The 24,469-nt window shown below is 37.8% G+C and overlaps 2 protein-coding genes across 6 annotated transcripts in view; one reads left to right on the top strand and one right to left on the bottom strand.

Annotated features, from left to right (window-relative positions):
* The window catches only part of Vav (Vav guanine nucleotide exchange factor), a 62,801-nt gene extending 57,460 nt beyond the window's left edge, over positions 1-5,341 (top strand). For all 5 annotated transcript variants that reach the window (XM_065226406.1, XM_065226407.1, XM_065226405.1 and 2 more), the window contains 4 exons: positions 4,069-4,440; positions 4,501-4,653; positions 4,737-4,905; positions 4,999-5,341. In XM_065226406.1, the coding sequence (XP_065082478.1) occupies positions 4,069-4,440; positions 4,501-4,653; positions 4,737-4,905; positions 4,999-5,058 (754 nt within the window). In that variant the 3' untranslated portion in view covers positions 5,059-5,341. The remainder of the gene's footprint in view (positions 1-4,068; positions 4,441-4,500; positions 4,654-4,736; positions 4,906-4,998) is intronic.
* A 1,853-nt stretch (positions 5,342-7,194) lies between these two features.
* Positions 7,195-22,834, bottom strand: Rilpl (Rab interacting lysosomal protein like). Its single transcript, XM_065226431.1, has 3 exons — positions 22,434-22,834; positions 16,157-16,902; positions 7,195-7,434 (listed from the first exon to the last, which is right to left on the bottom strand). Exons 1-3 carry the CDS (start codon positions 22,698-22,700, stop codon positions 7,317-7,319), a joined length of 1,131 nt encoding a protein of 376 aa, XP_065082503.1. The 5' UTR covers positions 22,701-22,834; the 3' UTR covers positions 7,195-7,316.
* Positions 22,835-24,469: the final 1,635 nt, after the last annotated feature.

Raw genomic sequence — 24,469 nt, 5'->3', positions numbered from 1 at the left:
TTTGATGGCGCAGAAGCAAAAGCGTCAACAGTGGGACCAAACCCAGACAACCAGAAGTCGTATAATAATGTACAGACAGTATCGTAAATTGCTACAGTTCAAATCAAAATCGCACATAAGAATGGCATACCTCGCATTATATTTAAGTTAAATCATATAGAATGCGAATTTCCGATCGATATGCGATGACTCATTTTTCCATCGAACTGCATCTCAAATTAAATCGGATTACATCGTAAGACTTTTCAAAATGAATTTGTTAGTACAGATTAAATCGTATATGATGTTAAATCAACTCGTTTAAAATTAAATTAAAATATGCACTTATATGGCCTCCACTTTTGTACGCATAACCCATTTCTTTGCATTATATACGAATTGTTTGTTTGTATATATGTTTGTATATCACGAAAACAACTTTGAATGTACGTGCATTCTGGTTGTCTGGGAAAGGCTAAAGAGTGCGTGTTGACTGGGTACGATGACAAAACGGAACCTTACCGCTTGTACGCGCAGCTTTGTTCAACTGAATTTTACGATTTTGGAGGTGGACGTCGAAGCCTACCCAGATGCGCCGGAAAATAATAACCACTACGAAACGGTAGAAGAAGAAACAATTTCAAGTTGTGAGTCCTTCGTGGATACTGTTGACACCGTGACATATTCTGCGCTCCCAACGCACACAGTTTCAAATTCTCCAAAGTCACAGGCGTTGAAGCAAAGTGGGGGAGTGCTTTCTCGCAGGCAAATACAAAGATGTTCGTTTAGAGACCAAAGCATTGCTGTCTTTGATGTTTTCGGATGATCGAAGGCGTTCTACGTTCCAGCGTGCACCCATTACCGAGGAAACAGCTCCGCATTGTCTTCAAATGAAAAACCTACTAGCGATGAGATGCAATGAGAGATCCTTTGCGATAGAGGGCGCCTGCCCCAAGGCAAGTATTTGAATGATATTGTTGAATATTCAGATACTGGTGCCGGTTTTCAACAGTCAATGCTAGATGATTCAACGACCCATCAGGAAGCACTACCTTATGACGATGCGCAACACTGAAAACAGGCTCTGAAGGAAGAGTACGAGGCCCTTCCCAACAAACAATTGCCTATTGAAGAAACGACTTCTTGAAGATTTTATTCCACTTTATGCTTAATAATACTTGTACTATTTTTAATAATAACTTCTGTTCAGGCTTTGTTCACACAAATCTGGAGAATTTATTCAACCACATCGAAATATTTGGTGTTGAATAAGGTATGTCGAGAAGCTTTTATTCGACTTACAAGAGTTGTAGTAACAGAGCTTATTCGATCAAATTTTTGATTATTCAGCGTTTATTAGACATCAATACTTCCTTAAACAGCGATGGTATAAAGGTGTATACAAGAAGCTTAATTCTCATGTGAAATAATGTTTAATTAGACACTATTATACATTAATTAAATGACTATTCAACTACGGGATAATTAATCCGAAAATAAGAACGGCACAGAGCAGGGGTTTTTGTTCTCTCGTTAGTGATTGTTGTGTCATTATTTCTGTCGAAGCACGCCACCCACCACACAGATCTAGATAATTTATTACATGCATACATACACACACATGTCGTTTTATGGGATTCGAACCATGACCTGCCGATCACCAGCCGCTTGCCTTGCCATTTGAGCTATCCTAGAATACATCATATGGGCAGCTAAATAAGCAATAAAAGCTTGAATCTGAAAACCTATCAGCACTTCCAGCCGTAACTCTAGCTAATTCAAGGAGATGTAAGAATGATTAATTTATTCATAGTTGTTTAACATTAGACCAACGTTACCTCTCCATCTCTCTAATTTCGATGGAAAGGATGCTATTATTTTCGATAGATCTATAAATTGATTGTCGTGAGTGATACGATTTATGATTACGATTTAAATTAATTAGGCGTAGAAAATAAATAAAACAAAAATGGATTGAGGCTGGGATTGAACTCGCGACCTTCTACTTGGAAAGCGGAAACGGTAACCACTATGCTACCAATTTCGTTTTGTTGTTAGCCTGAAGCAGTGTTGTCGAATAATGAATCTAATACGTCGTTTATAAAGCACTTACAAATCATGTGATTACAACATGGACGCATAGTGGTATAAGAGCTAATATGCTGACTGTATTCACCTTTATACAGCAATATTGTAAAGCAATGCAATGGAACCTAGTAATGCAGCTAGAAAACAATTATTAGACGTATAATAAAGCATGTTATTAAATCAATGGAAACACACTTATCCAGTATGATATTAGATCAAACTTCTGGTGTTGAATCATAAAGACAGTCATCGTTTGTATAGATTTTAATAAGTATATTAATCAAATCAGAGCAATCAGCGGAATAAAGGCGCATCATCGATCTCAATGAGGTTTTCTGAGCACATAATTTGACAACCCGTTCTATTCAGCATTGTACACTGTTATAAAGCATTTATTCAATCTATATGTTTATTTGTGACTCTGAATTGTTTATTGGGCAGCGTTGTGGAATAATGAATCTAATACGTCGTATATAAAGCATTTACAAAGCATTCAACTAAAACATGGACGCATAGTGGTACCAGAGCTATTTTGCTGACTGTATTCACCTTTATACAGCAATATTATAAAGCAATGCAATGAAATCTAATAATGGAGCTAGAAAACATTTATAAGACGTCTAATAAAGCATTGTATTAAAGCAATTGAAAACAGTCGAATTAAAGCGACAATGTATGTGCAAATTACACTTATTCAGTTTGTTATAAGATCAAACTTCAGGTTCTGAATCAGGAAGACAGTCAACGTTTATAAAGCTTTTAATAAGTAAATTATTCATATCAGAGCAAACGGCGGAATAAAGGTGCATCTATCGATCTCAATGAGCTTTTTTCAGCACATAATTCGACATCCTGTTTTATTCAGCATTGTACACTGTTATACAGCATTTATTCAATGTGTATGCTTATTTGTGACTGTGAATTGTTTGTTGGGTTATTTCCAACGGTACTTGGAAGCTCGCTGATTTGCCAGAAGGACGTAAGGCGATCAGGTGCAAATGGGAGTATCAGACGAAGATAGACGGTAATGGACACATTGACCGATACAAAGCGAGATGAAAATATTGTCAGAAATTACACTTAATATCGGCTCATTTTGACTTTAAAAAATCAAAACTTTTCAACCCTGGGGTTTCTGAAGCTCTGGTGAAAGAATCTCTGCAGATTTTACAAACTATTAAAAGTCCCAAAAATGACGAATATCTTTAGTTCTTTGGCTTTCTAGGTTTCTAAAGTTCCGATAACCCCGGAATTTTTCAAAATTATAAGAGTTCCTAAAGCAAGACAATTGATGAGATTTATAGATAGTCCAATTAGAATCTAGAAAGAAAAATCTACCGTGGTGGCACCATATTCGAATCGGATCCTAAATCATCGCACTCAATAATGTTCGACTATTTCTAATCTTAATTTTTGATATGTTACTTCTGTATCATTAATTCCAGTGTTAAGAGATAAACCAGCCTCTGGCTGAAAGTCTCGCTAATAAAGATAACCTAACCTAGTTCCAGTGCTCTAAGGGTGTACCAAAGTTTTTAAAAATATCTTCTCAAAATCGAGATACAATCAAAAATAGACTAGTGCGTCATCATTAGGAACGCGTCAAATATGATGCTGGCATGGTACTAACACTATTTTCATAATTTTTTTACTATTTACTGATATTATTCTTCACAATATTGATCAGAAAATTCCTGAGCAACTTACTCACTTGAATGAAATGTGAATTGATACTTGAAAAATACAAATATGTATAACAATTTTCATTAATAAGCTTTCCGCAAAAACCGCGCTACGCTTGAAATCCGCGTACAAACCCAAATTATGCGCGAAACGCATAATCCGCACCAGTCTTAACAAACCTGCACCTAAAGCAAGACCGAGTTGATTTTTCATAAAGCATTGACGTCAGGAAAGGTCACTTATCAAGTGGTCTATGCTGTTGGAGTAAGTTAACTCAACAAATAGCAAATACTTACAAATCTTTATATATATTTCCAGGGAGGTTATAGACCCAATGGGGTGTCGAAATACAGATCACAGATTTTATGTATGCACTTTTGATGCTCCTATCATTTGTCGACATTGCTCTAAATTTTTAAAAGGAAAAATTCATCAAGGTTATCGCTGTAAAAGTTGCGAAATAGTAGTACACAAGGGATGTATATCATCAACTGGTCGATGTAAACAGGACCAGTCTCCACCACCAGTATGTGATCGATTGTTATCAGAGTTCAACTGGTTCGTAGGGGCGATGGATCGAGATGCAGCTACAAATAAGCTAGAAAAGAAAAAAGTTGGCACCTATTTACTACGTGTCCGTCCTCAAGGTGCATCGAATTCTTATGAAACGATTTACGCGTTAAGTTTAAAGTATGTTATTTGATGTTTCGTACAGATAAATATGTTTAATACGTTTGATTTTATTTCTAGAACCGATAACAAAATTATAAAGCATATGAAAATTTATCAAAAACAAGAAAATTTTAGTGTCTTGTATTATCTTTCGACACGACGGCATTTCAAGACCATCGTTGAGTTAGTTTCATTTTATGAGCGCAACGACCTTGGAGAAAATTTTGCTGGGCAAGTATTTTTTGCAACTGGACCAATTTTGTTATTCATCTTTAAACATGTGTATTCATTATAATCCCTATTTTCATTAACAGGTTAAATCAGTCGCTTCAATGGCCTTTCAAAGAAATCATTGCAACAGCCCTGTATGATTTTTCACCAAACGAACCTAATCAACTGCCGCTCAGGCAGGGGTGCCAAGTTATTGTAATAGGAAAGGAAGGTGATAGCAAAGGATGGTGGCGAGGAAAAACAATGGAAAAGGTTTGTACGAAAATTCAGTAATGCTGGGAATATATGTAAGTTCTGATACTACCGAATTTGTGTTATTCAATCGCTCGTTTACTCTTATTTCAGGTCGGGTTTTTTCCTAAAGAATATGTGCGTGAAAATCATACGATTTCTGATGATCAATGACAGTACGATTATTTCGTTTACATCGAACCGCATGCACAACGCAGGAATCTCTAAGATAAAATGTTCTGGAAATCTATTACTACATTGTTGTTACTGTTATTCTTTGTTTAATTATTAGAAAACGTGAAATAGTTGTTAAGATGTATGTATATCAGAGCTGGATGTATCGCTAGTTTATTTCAATAATTTATAATTACCGACATTCAAGAGAGACTTAATAGTTTCAATGCCAAATTTTCTAGATATATTTAAGCCATAAAACATATACAATTTTACACCGTAATTCTTTAAAACGTTATTTGATAATCACAGAATCCTTTAAACTGGCATTGGTTTCATTAGGGGTTGTCCATAAACTACGTAGGACGTGACTCGGTGATTGTACGACTTTTCCCCGAAAACAGTTTCCCTGGAAGTTAGTTGGAAAGTTATCTTTATTAAGTAGACTTTCAGCCGAACGCTGGTTCGTCTCCGATATCCCTGGAAGTTTTATCCCCGAATGATACAATTCCTCGAATTTTTTTTTCCTCATTTCGGGACCTGCTTACTGCTTGATCTATTGTAGTTTATCCCGTGTCCATGTCGTATTACTCCATCACTATTGAGAAATGATGAAGTATTCGATTTTTTACAGTTGCCACTCTTGCATTTATCGCAAGGATCCGACTCTAATTGAAAGGTCCCGCTATTTATACCCTTCGGAGTGTTGAAACACCCTCCAAAAGCGCGCCCCTTTGTCAGTCAAAATTGGATTCCTTAGCAACAAAATTAAGGAATGACACCGATAATGGCCATGCATCAGAACCCTAGTCTTAATCACTTAAAACTAGGGAACAACGAATAGAAGATTAGGATTCACATAGATGAAGACAACTAATTCACTTTTTTTTTCCTTGTTTCAAGATCATCCTCGGTAGACAAAGCAGAGTCTTGTCACTATCAACAAGGCATAAAAAGTAACAAGGACTAAGATGTGTTCCTTGGATTACTGAAAAATCCTGTTCCTCTAGTTTGAAGTAGTCAGGAATCGGTGGTAGATCTTACATCCCGTAACGTACAACGAAAAGGTGATCTACCCACGTTACGGGGTCGTAAAATTTACGATTTCCAGTGTACCGTGTTGGTTCTTTTAAGATGTAAAACAATATTTTTTCAAAAGATTAGAGCAAAAGATGTTTTTTTTTTCTTGGTTTGTTTTCCATTGATCTTGTTTTTCGTACTGGGTACCAATGCTACCGACGGCAGGGAGGCAGCTCCCACACCTGGACCCTATCAACTCATAGACCGGGGACCAACGTCTTTACTTTGATCAGGAATTTATGGAATTTCAATACCTGGCCAATCCCTTTTACAAAAAAAACCATACTTTCGACATGTTTTTCTTTAACTCCATATAACTCGGAACCAATAGGCTGTGGAAATTTGACGTCTTCAAAAGAGTTGTTTATTTTGTCAAGATAAATAATTTTTCCCAAGACATCAAATCTCCAAAACGTCAGAGAAAGAAGTTAGGTTGTGGCGTTTTCTTTGCGGAAAAGTTTTGTTTATGTCCTTATTATAATGAGAAACTTTACCGAAGACACCAAGTCGCGGAAATGCTTCGTTTCGGAATTATTAATTTTGCTCTGCTATATTGCATTCCTGGCCCAGTGTGCACTGATGTGGCATCATACAACATGTCAAATCATCATGTCGAAGTAGTGTGCCGTGTGTCGACATGATGTTTTGACATTCTAGCAGATGCCACATCAATGTCACCCGGCCTTAGGCTTGGTAGGTCCTCACCTAGCCAAGTGTAGATGGGTGGACACTGCAAGAGGAAAACTGATGGCTGGTTACGGAAAACATTTGTTTCTATTTTTGGATTTCTCATAACTTTAAACAAAAAATATACAAAGATTCAAATAGCATATCGTAAACGTCTGTAAAGTATCATTTGATTGTGCTACGTTAACCCGAAGGTCATTTCCCCGTATGCCGTCATCGCGAATTCTGGGCACCTGGGGGTAATGTAGCATGTAGCACAACCAAATTAAAACAGGAAATTCAACAACTCCTCGTAATTTAGACTACCCTTTGGAATGTACTTACTATACAGTGAACTCACCAAACGATTTCAATTTACGAAATGCCATCCGAAGATTTTGTTTCTACTATTTTGACATGGATATCTTTTTACTACCGCTAAGTAATAATCTTATGCTAATTAAAAGAAACAAAGAACATCACAACAAGTTACTGATACTGAATAAAATTATTTATATTGGAATGTCACTGTGTGGTCCAGATGATAGAGCCATTTTCGTTAATGTAGATACTGAACGGCGCGGGAAGCTTGTGCTGTCGGTGTTCACATCGGAGAACAATTTTCGGAAGCTGAAAATATAATAAACCATGCATTAATATTACATCGATTTGAACGTGTAAAATCAGTGGACAATCCGAATCTTTCCACCATCAAAAAGGCATAAACAAAGCATGAAACTAATAGCGAATTCGTTTATTGTTCAGTTCCTACCTGGATCGGGTATCAAGATTGGGTCTGCTTGTTTTCTGACAAACGTCAGTTTGCTCGTTTGTTTTTAAAACCTAGCTCAGGTTGAGGTTAGCACTGACAAAAAGTTCGGTTTCGCACTGGGTTGGAACTGGTTCCAACCCCGATAATAAACGAATTCGCTATAAGTCAAACTTCAATCAAATCACTTTGAATAGTCAACCTTTGGTTACAAAGTTGATAGATAACACATTAAGCTTTGCTATGAAAGTTGTTATAGCAGATTTCGTTGTTTCAGTCTCGAGATACAAATATTATAAGCCGTAAATTATCTTAAAAACATAAAATTAACTTGAAGCACCTCTAAATCATCACCGTTTTGCTGAAAATTTGCATAGAAGTTCAAATTAACATGACGAACAGTAATAACGGTTGACCCGTTACATTCCGAACATTTCGTTTAAAATGAACAGGTCTAATATATATATACATCGTGTTTGGTTCCGGGTTTTACATATTTTCAGGGTAGATAGGGCTCCTGAAGTTATGTAAAAATCCCCATGAAACATAGGGTCGGAAATGACTGCTAAGTGAGCTATTCAACATTTTAAGTTTTTTTTTATTGCCAACTTTGGTTACCTACATTTTTTAAATCTTAATGTGGTTTTCTGATTTCAACATACCAAATAAATTAAAAAGAAAATAAAATTCATATGTAAACTTTATTTACGGCTATTTGACTAACAGTTTTAATGAAGTTAGAGATGGTATACATCGGTAAAATACTTAGACAACGAAATGTGGTTTTTGAACGTCAGTTACGAATCGCCTAGATCTTTCACTGATGATCGAATACTTCTCTGGGCTCACAGTCATCGGGTTCAAATCGCACCAGTCACTAAATATGCTTCTCAACAAACAAGGCATTTACTTTGAATATTGAAGAAAATTTTAAGATCATCAGCAAAAGACGGACAAGGAGGCAGGAGTGTTTAAAACGCCACCTTCGCATTTCTATGAATCCATGATTAATATAAATGCAAAACTGATGGACAATCCAAGTATTTTATGGGACCACTTTACTATGCAAGTTTGACAGCTTTCAAGTGCCTCAAATCAATAATAAAAACAAAATCCTGAAAAACATTCTTCCGATGTAATGTTTCGGTTTTACGCCGTAATGTGTACCAAAATATATTTAAAAAGATATTTATTCCATCTTTGTGCAGCTTGAGGCATCTAAAATTGATTATGAACTAGCCTACGGCTAAAAATCACGATAATAAAGAAAAAACCTAAGATTGATGCTCTGGGGCTTCCCGAATACAAATGCACCATACAAGATTACAGGGTTAGAAGGAAAGGGATATAAGTAACTTTGATCGATTCTCTTCATCGACTTTCTCGTTTGATAGTCACAGCTTTATAAACAGATTGTGAGCTATCACACTAAGATTATTTCACAGATTTCTGTAAAAATTTCTAAGTGTGATTTCTGACACATAGGGGAAATGTCTCTAATGGATCTAAGATTGGGCCCATCGCTAAAAATCTGCTATTTATGAATTTTATCTAGATGAACGCGTTATTGGGACGTTACTAATGGATATTTTTGGTTGCTATTGAAAATTTAGTCGTTTGCTGAATTTATGTATGGGCCCAAATTAGGGACACTTAGGCCGACATTACCTGCATTTCCCCTAGTTTGATAAAGGAGGTTCTCATCTAGCATCCAGAATGACACACGAATCAAGGAATGTGTTTGTAGCTGAATTATTAACGAAAGTCGATGAAGAGAATCGATCAAAGTCACTTACACCCCTTTCCTTCTAATTAATCATGTTTTGTTGTTTTTGACATCATCCACATCCAGAGGGCCAGTCATTTTCGAATGTATGGGAATGGTAGGAAACCATTTGGAAATGCATGAAAATTTTCAGTTTTTATTCATTATCGTCTTTATGAGCTGTTTTAGATGCATAAAAATTGCACGAGTACATTACTATGGTGATAAGGTTTATTTGTTTCCTTTTGTGAAAGCATGTTTAGTCACAAATCGTGGATTTTCTGATATTCTCCATACCTACCACTGAAGGGACGACATCTCTCGGATCTTCAGTATACTACAGCTACAGCTACTACTCAAATCATATAATTAATTCTAACCCCCTCAGATGTGTTCGAGTTGAATCTCGAGCTGAAGAGGGAGCGGGATATGTGTAGATATGTGTAGATGCCTCGAGAAATTCTTTTTTTTTTAATTGATGTGGTGATTTTTTCTTATGCGGAAAAATTGTATTTGGAAGTGCTGAGAATTAGAAAAAAATGCACCGTAAAACGGGGTATCTTTGATAATGCGGGTAACTTTAATAGTAGAATATAATGAGCTTGAGCTTGATTGACCGCCCACGGTTGCTACTCTGTTATTGCCAGATCAGCTGTAATTACACAGAGAACCAATAGACGATGCTTGGGACTAGCAATCATCCTCAATGTGTAAAAACTGGTGATCTTAAATTAGGCAATACCAGCGCCGGCCGCGCCCGAACACAGGTCAAGAAAGGAATGGGAAGGATTGTGTTGACATGACACTCGCTTTGATGGAAGCCGAGAACACCTCTGCACTTCCACGAGGAATCACTGGGATGTTGGATAAGAGGGTTGGGTTTGCAGCAGGGTTCGTTTTGGTAAACGATAAGCTGAATTGATGTCCTAACGATCATATAACGCGAAGGAGCTTGGGACTAAACCCACGGTCTTCTGCTCAGTAAGCAAAAACGTTTGCCACTAGGCAGACGAGCACCTTTTTAATCACCGATTTGCTGTTATTACCATGTAGTCATATTAACAAATAAAACGATTGACGAATCTTGAATTTTGAAGGGCCTGAGATTAGACTCATGATGTTCTGCTCAGTAAGCAAAAACGGTTGCTCTAAGGCCACCGAGCCCCTCATATCACATAATACCGTTGCTCAAATTTTTGTATCCATTCAAACCCGGAACCAACGACAACAACGAGTTTCGCAAAATACACGATACACAAGCGATTTTACCATAAATCTCTTTGATATGTAAGGACCTGGGACCGCATTTTTCTGCTCAGTAAGCTGGCCACTATAACCGACGATCTTTCAAATCCGAAAACTAAAAACTACGAAAAAGTACTTAGGCCTTCATTAAGTTCCACTTTCACGCGACGTTCAATGACAGGGTCCTATCCAGGATTACATCTGAAAAATCCAAATCTGGCCAACGCCCACCCTAAACCTAAACCTGCTCTAATCCACCTGAAATGACTAACGAATGGAAGACTTTGACTACCCAGCCATGCAATAGTCTCATTCCGTGCCTTACGGCAACTTGATGATTCTATTGCGCTCATCTTCTGGCACCACCCAGGGGAGACTTTGTCCTGTACCCAATGCTTAACTTATCTCCATTCCACTCAGCTACTCGCAATTTCTTGTGATATAGTGGGCGGAATATTATTAAATGAGACAATTCAATGCAGACGTCTTTATAGTTGCTATTCAACAACTCGACAACGTCCCATCGTCAACGCCTGCTATGAGAATTTCCCATTGCAGACGCCAGCGAAATGACGTCATCAAGCTATCGATCAACTACCCTGGTTATCGCCTGGTACCTTATAGCACGATGCTAGGAGGCGAACCGGAAGAATGGATGAGCTACCTCTCCCCCACTTTGATAGTAGAATATAATGATTAAATTTACTCTCTGTGCTTTTTCCGAATCGGAAACATTGGTTCCTTATTGTAGCTTAAAGCATTATCGTTGATATGGTATAAAGTTTTTATATAGTTTGTGTTACATATTTTACAAACATATTAAAAAACAATTTTCTTGTTTTTCGCCGCACTCAAACCATCGCTTATGAAATGTATTTCCAATATAGCAATCACAAATTCAATGTTGTATTCTTATTGCTTATGATGTTTTCTGATTATATACTCATTCAAAGTTTCATATTTCAAGAACTAAATTATTTGGGTTTCACGCATTTTCGAGCATTATCAAAGTACCTTTAGCGTTGTTATGATATACTTCGTAGATTGGATACTAGCGACACTCACGTCTCTTCTAAAATTCTCAGTTAGACTACTTTCAGGAATAATGCTGGGGAGTAAACATTGGTTCCAATCTAAACAAGAGTAACAGAAGCATGACTGTCGCTATTCCCGGCCACGCCCATCTTTACCATAACTAGGGATAGGGAAGGAAATGTTGATGTAGTACTTACTTAACGAGAGGCCACCGACTTAGCGACACCCTCATAAGTGCTACGGAGTTGGAGGGTTGGGTAGGGTATTCGGTTAGGATTCACCTCAAGTTGGCGATGCAACCAAATGTATGTATTGTTTATTTGTTGTTTATTTAATCTCTCGATAGCCGGCTATCGAAAGAACATATTCATTTTGTTTAGTGATCATGAATTTTAAGAGTCATGACGGAGAGCTTGGGATTAAACCCATGATTTTCTGCTCAGTAAGCAAACACGATCCCTCCAGGGTCATCGAGCATCTCAGAACCATAACGCTTCGCGACAATACAGGGCTACGTTTTCGCTTGATATGCAAATAGTTTCCGAGGATAATATTCAATATCAAATATACAAATGATGGTGGCGATTTATTGTGCTGTGGAAGAGCTTGGGATTAAATCCATGATTTTCTGCTCAGTAAGCAAAATCGATCCCTCCAGGGTCATCGAGCATCTCATAATCCACAGCGCTTCGCGTCAAAGTACGAATATATGGATGAACTATCTATTATTGAATAACTATTATTTACGATAATTACATGAAAGAAATAAAATATAAACTACAAACAAAACGTGACTACTAAAATCTCAAAAAGATATTCTCACAAATATATTTCACGCAACCAAGAATTTTAAAACCATTAGACGCTATAATGATACTTTGCACATGTTAGACACAAGAAGAGGCAAAAAAACAAGCGTCCGACACACAAAATCCGCCAAATCCACTTGCAGTCACAATCAACAATTCTACGAATCGCGAGCGCTCACGAATCATAAAACCGCCGACTGCGGCACTCTGAAATCGAAATTGACAGGCGCTATGCGTCAAACACCCGCCCTCCAATCTCCTCCCGCATCCAACATCACAAATCTCCATTACAACATCTAACGAATTCAAAACTCCGAAAATCACTCATCTATAGCAAGTGAGTGGAAGCAACCCTGCATGCAACCATTCTTCATGATACACTTTTTCTAACTATCTTTCTATTGGACCTGTGGACATGCGTTAGGTTCGAAACTTCTAACCAAACTGGGAAAATTTTCAGATCACAAAAAAAAAAACTTGAAAATAAAACTTTCAAAGGTAAATACAGGTCGGACTCGATTATCCGGAGACTTGATTATCCGGAGTCTCGATTATCCGGGGTTCGATTATCCGGAATGTTAGACTCGATTATCCGGAGTATTTTTTTTGCGTTTTTTTTTTGTTTCTTATCAGACATTTGAAATAATTTAATATCATAATATACAATATGATAACAGGTCGAACTCGATTATCTGGAGACTCGATTATGCGGAGACTCGATTATCCGGGATTCGATTATCCGGAATTTTAGACTCGATTATCCGGAGTATTTTGTTTTACTTAAAAACTAATAAAATAATAATAATAATATAATAAAATGCAGACATTTGAAATAATTTTGTATTATAATATGCAATATGATTATTTTAACAATCGTTAAGAGGAGGGGCAGATTTTTAATTTTTTTTTCTTGTGATTCGGTTATCCGGAGGATTTGATTATCCGGAGTGAAAAAAAAAATCGATACTTCGGATAATCGAGTCCGACCTGTACAAGTAAATAAATATTGATTATTTAACGCAAAAACGAGCAAGTAATATTAAATCTCTTGTATCGTATGCTAAGGCTAATTGACTGTAACAAAAATAATATGCTTAAATAAAATAAAATATTAATAAAATGATATGCAAAATTTACTAGAAGATCATTACTTTATTAGTGAGAGGTTTGCTCAGTCTGCATGAAGCAGCCGATTTCATCAAGGAAGTTCTATTAACAACCAAGAATTAATCGTTTGAGGCATACTGAAGCATTAAGAAGGTGATATGTGTCACTATAGGAAATCATCATCGTTGCAAATATAAAGAAATTAAATATAACCCTTTGCTTCAGTATCGTCAACCTCCATGTCCATGGGGAGGGGGTATGCAATTTCAGCCTCAGCGTGCTCAACAAAAACTCTTCAGACCCACCATGATCACAGATAAAGGGAACTTTAAAGTACAAAAACATAACTGAATACATCAAACGTCTAAAACCAGAAACAAAAGCACTTGGATGACTATCTTGACGTTCCCACTAGATCTCAACATGTGAAAATTGTGCGCTCGATAAATTACAGTATGAACGTGGCTCTTCGAAAAGATGTCCAAGACAAAATTGTAGAAAACTGATAGATGGTATCGAAACAAGTGAAAAAATAAACAGGACCGAACTCACCAAATGAACGATGGTTTGCACGTGAAGCCAATATTTGAAAGACTGTTGCATCTCCTAATTCTAGCTTAACATTTCACAACATTCCGTCGGATCTTGAAAGAAGCTCTTGCACCTGCCTCCAATCAGAATCATCTGGCCAGATTCTGATGAAAAGGATTATGATAAACGAAAACACAATCACTTTCACTTTCTTGCACTCGCATTTTAGAGCATTATCAAAGTAACTCCAAATCAAAATACTGATGTTCGGTCAAAAGACTTTAAAAATAGTGCAAATGCTTTAATTTCCGTTAAACATATTATTAACGAATTGAGTCTAGGATCATCAGTACTTGTTTTAAAACAATAAAATTTGAAAAACATGAATTGCTGTAAAAAAATATTTAGAATATACTTCAAAAAACTATCAAAGTTTTCCCGTTTTATAGTACTTTGTTTTATTAATTCGAAGCAGCAAGAAAAACATGGTCATATGAATATAGATATTCAGTGAGTATGAGAAAGTACATATTCAGTGAGTATGAGAAAGGAGATAACAGCGCCAAACGGTTTGTGACGAGACAGCGTTGAACCACAGATAAACAGACGTAACACTTCATTGTGTATCTTCGTTCACGCATTTAACGGTTGATTTGAATATTATCAGTTCCGCGAACTACTCGCCGCAGCGCTGGCATCGGATTACTTTGACGTTTCTATACATTCTATAGAACTTTTATGCAATATTGTTTGCGAGTTAGCGAGCAATCTTGTTTTCCGCGAGAAGCCAGAGAGATGTCGTTACTGAGGTCCTATGTTTTGAGATACTATGTTTTCAAGAAAAACTTTTTCAAAGTGTTACGTCTGTTTGTCTGTGGTTGAACTGTAGCATTGAAAAAAAACGCACACCAACATCTATGCATGTACGAACCCACACCGCTGAACGGACGGTACAGCCAAAGATATCTAATTAACAAGATATCCCACTGATCAATTCCTCGAACAAGGCCATGGATGTGATCGCAGTGCCATCTGGTGAATGCACATTGAAACTATTGGGCGTCCCCCGCCAACTTCACCGCCAGGGCTCAAAAACTGACAGCTGTAAGCATGACAGATGCCAGCGCGGACGTTGATGAACAGTCGAGGGAAGCAAGCGTAGTTAATCCCCCTTATTCTGCGAGTCACGTGACTCTCTGTCACCGGTGAGGTGACAATTGTCACCTCGTGTGAGGTGACTCTCCATGTAAATCAAATGGAGAGTCACCTCACACGAGGTGACTATTGTCACCTCACCGGTGAGAGAGAGTCACGTGACTCGCAGAATAGGGGGGAATAACATCCATTTCTCTCACGCCAAAGTCACGAGTGCAAATATCATCCCGGACAAGTCACGAATTAACGCAAGAATGTTAAAGTGACTATAATAATAATAAAAAAAATATACATCTAGTTTATCACCAATTCACTTAACCATTCCTACACAATCCAGGAACATTTACTTGCAATTTACCGTAACTTTCAAGTGATGCCAATTTGAAGATCATTGGAAAGTCCGATAAAATTTATGCGAAAATCACTTGATTTCTATGTGAATCACTTATCTCTCCCCCAAAACACGTGAAATTCCCATGAATAGTAGGGGAAATGGATGTAATGTAGACCTTAATTCCCCCGAATTTGGGTCCATACATGAATTCAGCAATAGACTAAATTTTCAATAGCGACAAAAAATGTCCATTAGTACTGTCCCAATGACGCGTTCATCTAGATAACATTTATAAATAGCAGATTTTAAGCGATGGGCCCAGTCTTAGATCCATACCATAGGCCTAAATTAGAGTCATTTCCCCTATAATGGAAAATATTACGTGAATTTTATTTGCAGTGTAGGGTAGAAGACATTTTACAGCAGGAGTGAAACCGGTACAACGTAATATTGTCTCCGTGAAAGGTTTGGTAGATAAGATCAAAAGCTAAAGGCTTGGTACAAGACAACGAATTAATCGTCAAAGTTGGCGAAGGGAATTTTTCCCCTTATGTACATAATGTATCACCGACATCTCACTTGTTTTTCTTGAATATACTCACAATTTACGGATACCACTCTCCGAATGCTTTTTCCACGGAGCATCATCTGGTTCATATGGTAATGGGCCCTGAACGGGTAGATCTTCATTGGAAATGCATGGTGTTTCATTTTCGATATCAACATTGCTAGGTTGCTTACACGCAAGAAGCTCTTGTTCTAAATCGTTGACTCTTAGTTTTAACTCGTTTCTTTCTGTTAAAACTTCTTTTAACTCTACTGTTGAAAATCGAGGTTTTTCGTCCTCTTTTACACTGTCGGTTAAATCTTCATTCTCTTTCTCGGCTATTCCAAGCCGTTTACGAAGCATTGTTATCTCATGCTGCTGGTCCTGCAGCTGCGCGAGGAAATCGGCTCGTTCTTCGAACAATGTAATCATTTGATTTTGCGACAACTTTTGTCTTCTACGGCATTCGCCTAATGAACTTTTAAGTCTTTCAATTTGGGAAGACATGTTGGTCATTTCAGACAGTTTTTCATGGAGTTCACGTTCCTTGTATTTCATTTCATCACTTTGTTTATTGATTTTTGACTTCAATTTGGATATTGTAGATGAATCACAATTTGCACAAAATATGTTGCTATGTTGGCTTTCGACATTCGGCGAGTCATTTTGGTAACTTTTGGATGACAATGAATCATTGTTTTGAGCTTTGATCAATCTTCGATTCTCATTCTGCAAGCGACTTATTAGTTGCAATAGATCACGTGTCTCGATACGCCACTGTTCTTCAATTGACTCCATTTCCTGGCGAAAATAAAAATAAAATTAGCTATATATGTATAAGCTTACAAATGCAAATAATATTATGAAATGATTTAAAGTTAAACCAAGAGGATCTCCCTTAGCATAGCCAGTAAAGACGAGGGTTATAAAGCAAGACTATACGCACAGAACAGAAGGGGAACTTCGGATCAGAAAGTGGCTTCACTTTTCATTGGAGAACACTAGCGCACCTAGCGGTAGAAGGCATCCTCTGGCTGCAGTTAAGATAAGCAGCATGATATGATAGTGTGAGTGCGCATAGAGAGCCCGTGTGGAACGCTACCACAACGCATCGCTGGTTGAGCAAAAAAACGTACCATTTTTTGATTCACCAATTTGTTTGCACTTCCCTTTCTGTTCTGTGATATACGGGTCGATTCCAAGTCCGGTTCTGGATCTGTTCAGATTGAGCATTTTTCTCAACTTCACTGGGTGTAGAGTGTTCCATGCATGAAAAAAAAACATTTTTTTAACAGCTAAAACTTCTTGGTGGCGACCCCGGCGGAGTGGTTAGAATGCACGCCAAAGTCACGAGTTCAAATCTTACCCCCAGACAAGTCACGAATAACCCAAGAGCGTTAAAATTACTAAAAAAAAAGCTAAAACTTCACTTACACTTACACCCTACGAGCTATGTTACCCTTTTACGAAATCGTTCTCTTACAGACAAACAGACGTAACTCATTGTATAATTCGCACTGTAAAGCTGAGTACTGCGGACTCACTCAAAGTGCTTGTCACTTGGGAGCCAGTGTGAACTGTCAAGCGGGAACCAAACATTCAGAAGCAGCAAATGCAGTTACTGTTCTTATCTACCGTCAAGCATTGTAATCTCATAAAAATGATCTATACTTTTTCATAATACATACATTCTTAATTTTAAGCTCAAAGATAAAAACCAACAGGCTTAGTGATGAAAGTATAAAAACCAGCATATTTTTTATGAGGCAGCTGAGTTTTCAATTTCAGTAAAACATACTTTGGCGAAACATGTATGTAAACAAACTTTGATAGAGTCATGGGGGCTCGAGCACTCCTGGCTCAGAGCTTTTGGCGGGAATCAACTGAGAAAGCCTGGTACCAGGCCAGTGCCAAGGCCTATATCAACAGCAGCGTTTGACAGTAGGCAGCATGTCCCGTGCTCAAATCGTTTATTTTGCTGTGCTGGGCCCGCTGTCACGGTATAACATGTTGCCTACGCGCCTGCCACTGGGCTGCCTGGTACGCAGCTGAAAAGAAAACGGAAAAGTAATTTTTGAGGATTTTTCCCAAAAGAAAATTTGACAGCTATAGTCTGCTAAATTTTGAGATTATTGGGAGATGTCGTCAAATTGTAAAATCAACACTTATTAGTGTTTATGTTGTTTAAATGCATCCAAAACATCAGTTTTGCAATAAACGCCAACATTACCTAACGGAATAATTGATCAGACCATTAAAGCCTGGTACGCAGCTGAAAAGTAATGACGTTTTTATGTGCTACCGGATAGGACACGGAATGCAAAAGAAATTACTTTTCCTCAGCATTTCTTGACCCAGTACGCAGTTCAAAACAAATCGGTAAAGGAAAGATCGATTACATTAGTATCGTGATCGACATGAAGGTGGCGCATTCTGAATGCAATTTCACTTTCCTTGCGGAATTGATCATTTTAGATGGTCAAGTTTTGAAACCACCACAGCATGCTTTTGGCGCTACTGTATATGGACGATCAAATGTAAAATACTGTGGTAGCCACAGCATAGTTCTGTCAAAAACACAGCATTTTCATTGATCCATTGACGAGTGCACGGATGGATTTGAGTTCACTCACTCGACAAAAAGTGACACAACAGCGGGGCCCTGTTTACTAAAAATGAACACATATCTCGCGTCACTTTTCAAATAGACCAATGTAACAAATGTAAACAAATTGAGTTAAGCGATACAAACTATTGCTCTTCTATCATTGTATGGTATACAAAAACATCCATCCAAATTTACTTTCATTTATTTAAGATAATCATTGATAAAAAATTGTCCAATATACAGTTTGAAATGATGGGTACATGATTGTTACTTCGGTCATTCGGACTGCCTAACATGATTGGTGCTCATTTTCCAAAGGCGGGGCCAATCTAAAGTTAGGTACTATACTCTGAAATCTGTGAAAGGGAATCTAGTATCATGTAGACAAAACGTCCAATGTAACACTCATTGATTATGTCATTGAGAAAAATCGTCCAATGTAACATGTCCGATGTACAACTCGACTTGTCAAAACGTCCTATGTGGTTTTTTCTATGTTGTAGCATGAAATTCAAAGTAAAATTGTGATTTTACCGTTTCTTCTGAATTTTCAACGTTATTAGACACTGACTACATTAAAAATAGTATTGCAAAATGTATAGTTTTTAAACAGTTAAAATAATAATCTGTCGAACTTCAACTTCGATTTTCTCAAAATGGTGGATATGTTACATTGGTCTATTTGAAAAGTGACGCGAGATATATGTTCATTTTTAGTAAACAGGGCCCCGCTGTTGTGTCACTTTTTGTCGAATGAGTGAACTCAAATCCATCCGTGCACTCGTCAATAATGGTCTGATCAATTATTCCGTTAGGTAATGTTGGCGTTTATTGCAAAATTGATGTTTTGGATGCATTTAAACAACATAAACACTAATAAGTGTTGATTTTACAATTTGACGACATCTCGCTATAATCTCAAAATTTAGCAGACTATAGCTGTCAAATTTTCTTTTGGGAAAAATCCTCAAAAATTACTTTTCCGTTTTCTTTTCAGCTGCGTACCAGGCTTAAGAAGCATCGCTTCGCAAAACTTCTTGTAAAGGAAATTCACATCAACAACTGCCACGCTGGGCCAACTTTGATAACAGCAACAATCAACCAACGTTATTGGATCCAAGGTTGTCAGACAGGTGATACGAGACTGTGTGACGTGTTGTCGTCAGAAGGCGCAAACAGCAAAACAATTGATGGGGAGATTGCCAGCAGCACGAGTGACAGCATGCCGCCCTTTTGCCCATGTTGTTGTGGACTATGCTGGTCCGATTCTGGTGCGGTGTAGTAACACGCGAGGAGCACGGTGCATGAAAGGATACACCGTCGTTTTTGTTTGCTTGTCGAGTAAAGCCATCCACTTGGAAGTCGCAGGAGACCTTACCACCGAGACTTTTTTGGGATCGTTCAAGAGAATGATCACACGCCGTGGATACTGTAACGAAGTGTGGTGAGACAATGGCACGAATTTGGTAGGCGCTGATCGACAGTTGCAGGAGATTTATGGGATGGTCATGAAGCACGTCAAGCAAGCGGAACATTTCTTCACCAATCTCGGAATTCGGTGGAGATTCATTACACCGGCAAGCCCACATCAAGGTGGCATATGGGAAGCGGCCGTGAAGAGTGCAAAAGAGTTGCTTCGTCCCGTCGTTGGAAATGAGAAACTTACCTACGAGGAGCTATCAACTGTGATGTGTCAAGTGGAGGCCTGTCTCAATTCGAGACCCCTCTGCCCAATGTCGTCGAATCCTGATTGTTTCGAAGCACTTACCCCAGGACATTTTCTGGTCGGGCAGCCCTTGAATCTGCTGCCTGAACCAGACTTAACCCACATCAGGATGAATCAGTTGGACCGTTGGCAGAAGGTTCAACAGTACACAGCGGAGAGCAGTGGTCCGACTTGGGTCATTGCTAAGCGCGCATTTTACTTTGCCTGAAATCCCATAAAGCTCGCTTGCTCTCTGGTATTGGGGGCAGTACTACAAGAAATGCTCAATTCAATGATGAAAGGAGGAGTTCTAGTGGAAATCGCCGTTTCTATTGAGGTTGTGGGAAAGACGAGTGTGGCTAGATCTTAGGCGGGAGATGACAATTTGGGAGCGATGGTTTGCCGGATCCTCCTATTTGCCCGTGTCTCCTTTGATTTTCCTAATGAAGAGGTTACGGGAGTTAATCCAGGCCTCGCAAGTAATGCTAAAAATCCACCTTTTGAGGTCTGGACCGGGGAATTTGCGCCCTGGATTCCGCAGTGGCCAGGTATCCAGGCGACAGTAGTCTGATCGATGACAATTTTCTTCAGGTTCCAACGCATGGCACCGCACCATGGGGAGGGTCTGGTTAGCAGTTCTGATAACACTCCTTGGGTAGACCTTCTCAAGGAATCCGATAGTCTGGCGGAAGATGGTTATGTCGATAAATCGATCAAAGGGGAATATCAAGAGAATCGATCAATGTTACTTATGACCTAATGCAATGTTCAGCTTGATGTGCTCAAGTTATAGAGTTCTCCAGATGCACAAAAGTGTGCGTGAGACCGCGCGCTACCTTTTTAAGTAGTTGTGATATCGCGATACCTTTTTGTTTCTTCTTCTTCTTCGTTTTTACGTATGGATGTTGGATTTTATAGCGAATTCGTTTATTATCGGGGTTGGAACCAGTTCCAACCCAGTGCGAAACCGAACTTTTTGTCAGTGCGAACCTCAACCTGAGCTAGGTTTTAAAAACAAACGAGCAAACTGACGTTTGTCAGAAAACAAGCAGACCCAATCTTGATACCCGATCCAGGTTGGAACTGAATAATAAACGAATTCGCTATTAGTGTTCGTGAGATTGCGCTTAGAGATCTCTATTAACGAAAGAGAAAGTGGACGAAGAGAATCGATCAATGTTACTTAGGACCTAATACAATGTTCAGCTTGATTTGATCTCATCAAATAAATTTTCATTGTTTGAGCATTGTATTGTTAAAAATCGATATTTATTTTTTCTCTCGTACAACAATTTAACAACCAATTTTATTTTACTCGAAATTTAACAGTAAAAATCATTGTAGTTTCGTTGTTTTATTATAATTTTTTTCGGGTAGTTTTATCAATAAACCTTATTTTTCAATATGTCATAACAAGCCTACCCGGGTTACTTTTTCAAACAGACTTATCTGCATTTGTAAACAATACGTTCGCTCGTAACTGCCCGTAAAAACAAATCCAATAAAAATACAATGATTTTCATTGTCATTGTAATGCCGCGGATGTACTTGGATGACAAACGAATACGTATAATACTTCATAAAACAAAACCTCCTGAGTGAGGATTTATCAGAACGAGAATAAAAATTGCATTTCAATACCGGACCAATCGTCGAACCTTGCTCCTCTAGCACAGTGTGTTCCGCTTTACAGGCGTAGCTATTGATGCTATTATAGACAGAGCGTTAAATGATGAATGATTATTGATTTAACTATATTTATATTTATGAACTTTTTACACATTAATTGTTAATCATTGATTTAAATCCATTACCTCATTGTGAAGACGGTTAGGGATTGGTGATAAATGTCTTAAAAGGCATGTTAAAGTTTGATTAATTTAATCACTCACACTCAAATGATTAAATATTAAATACCCTCATCATAGTTCATTAAAGTTAGTTTTGTAAAAAAAAAGCATTAACGCCGATTTTATATTATGCGAGTGCAATTTTTAATGAATCATTAAGTTAACTTACCTTATCGATTTTTTTCTTAAATTCTGCTTTTTCCTGTTTATCATTTTCGAGCTGCGAGATTTTATCATTTAATTCTTGAATTAACGTACACTCGCTTTCTCTTCGAACTGCTAAAGTCTCGAGTAGTTCCAATATGTTAATTACTTTGGGGATTAGCTCAGATACTGAACTAGGCCCATTTTTATCAATTATTTTCTCGAATTCTTTGCCAACCTCGGAAGCTAAATCGTACACATCTACAACAGACAGTTCCTCTGTGGCATTCATAATTGAACCAACAGTGCACTATTATCCATTTATTCGAATTGTTATTCTATTGAAAGCAGAACTTCTCTTCGACAGAATTAATCAATATTTTTCATCATTTTTGTCTTCTGACTGAACATGCAAAGCTGGAACTCTCGAACTGAAATCTCGACTGCACGGAAATATTTTTATTTTATACCCATCGATGATTAAAATTATACCACTTTTTTTCTTCTGCCGTATATAAGAGGGGTAAGACAGCTTTCGATCATGAGTAAAATTGGAGCTAATAGAGTTCTCCAGATGCACAAAAGTGTGCGTGAGACCGCGCGCTACCTTTTTAAGTAGTTGTGATATCGCGATACCTTTTTGTTTCTTCTTCTTCTTCGTTTTTACGTATGGATGTTGGATTTTAGTGTTCGTGAGATTGCGCTTGGAGATCTCTATAGAGATTAGTGACGTTAAACGCACGCACACTAGCGGGAGCAACGCCGTGTAAAGTTGTTTATTATTTTCCTCTGGCTAACCTAAAAAATGTATGAAAGTAGATCTGTCAAAATGAGTTTGACATCGAGTTGTTATGTACACAGAGAAAAAAAAAATTACCGTAAATTGAAGTTCTTTTTACTTAATTTTGGGTAATTTTGAGTTTTGCATCCCACTCTCACTTTTTGTTGTTGTCAAAAACGGAACGAGAGATTCGACTTTCTCATGACTATCGTTCAATAAGCTACTAGCATAGAGGTAACTCTAAGACAAGTAGGTCCCGAAGAAACGTGCTCAACTTTTTGGCTCACCTCTGGTACTATCTTCGGTCCCAAGCTTGTCGAATCACCCCTCGAAACATAGGAAGAACCAATAACCCCTCATTTTATCTGTCAAACTTTCATAGCGAATCAAAACAAACATTGCGTAGTACTAGAATTTCGACTAGAATAGGGTACGTTAATCGTTTGCTTGGGACCAATAGGCTACTAAAGTGGTGCGCCAATTTAAAATCGTTAGTTTCATATTGATTGTTGCTACTAGTGAGTATATGAGATATTCTCGAATTTGAGTCAATTGAACTTAATTTTGGGTAGAAAATACACACGAGTAAGTAATTATTTTTGCCGTAGCCAAATGCAATCTACTATAAACGGTTTACTGAAAATTAGCTAATTGCTAGATAGAGCTTGAATTAGGGCGTAACAGCTTTTGTAAACAATGACTTCTCTCGATGATTTCTAGGAACTCAAGGCACGCCCACGCAAACAATCAAAACTGTCGCGTAGGGGAAGTCTTCCCCTACTCGATGGTGTTGTTGATTTGCTTTTGCGAGCCTTAACTTTCTAGAAATCATCGAAAGGAGTCATTGTTTACAAAAGCTTTTACGCCCTAATTCCAGCTCTATCTAGATTGAACGGAACATAGGAGATGAGTGAAAAGAACTTAATTTTGGGTAATTTTTCGGTTCCGTGTATTTTCTCGGATATTCACTAACACGCTCTAACAGGCGCTCTAATATATCCTACCAATACAACCAGACGTGAAAATCTCTATTCTGAGTAACTCTCACGACATTTCAAAACTACCAAATCTGGATAGAAACCACCCAGATCGGTCAAAACTGAACCAACCCAAAAATGAGTAAACATGCATTTACCCAAATCTGGGTAAATTTTACCTGCGGCATAAATCGGGTTACGTTTACTCAGATGTTGACATTTGATAAAGGGTAAACTTTACCAATTTTAATAGAAATGAGATGATATGACCGTAGTAGCTCTATCAAACATAATCTCACTCGG

This window comes from Ochlerotatus camptorhynchus, unplaced genomic scaffold (assembly GCF_037179485.1).
Source record: "Ochlerotatus camptorhynchus isolate MF236.1 unplaced genomic scaffold, CSIRO-AGI_Acam_v1.1 ptg000250l, whole genome shotgun sequence".
NCBI lineage: Eukaryota > Metazoa > Arthropoda > Insecta > Diptera > Culicidae > Ochlerotatus > Ochlerotatus camptorhynchus.
The sequence above is the reverse complement of the archived record's forward strand: the minus strand, read 5'-3'. Positions and strand labels throughout refer to the sequence as shown.

Coding starts and splice junctions, on each gene's coding strand:
- Rilpl (XM_065226431.1), bottom strand. CDS start 22,700: ATGAATGCCACAGAGGAACTGTCTGTTGTAGATGTGTACGATTTAGCT. Junction 16,903..22,433: donor TTAAGAAAAAAATCGATAAG/GTAAGTTAACTT, acceptor TATTTTCGCCAG/GAAATGGAGTCAATTGAAGA. Junction 7,435..16,156: donor GAGAGTGGTATCCGTAAATT/GTGAGTATATTC, acceptor TTATATTTTCAG/CTTCCGAAAATTGTTCTCCG.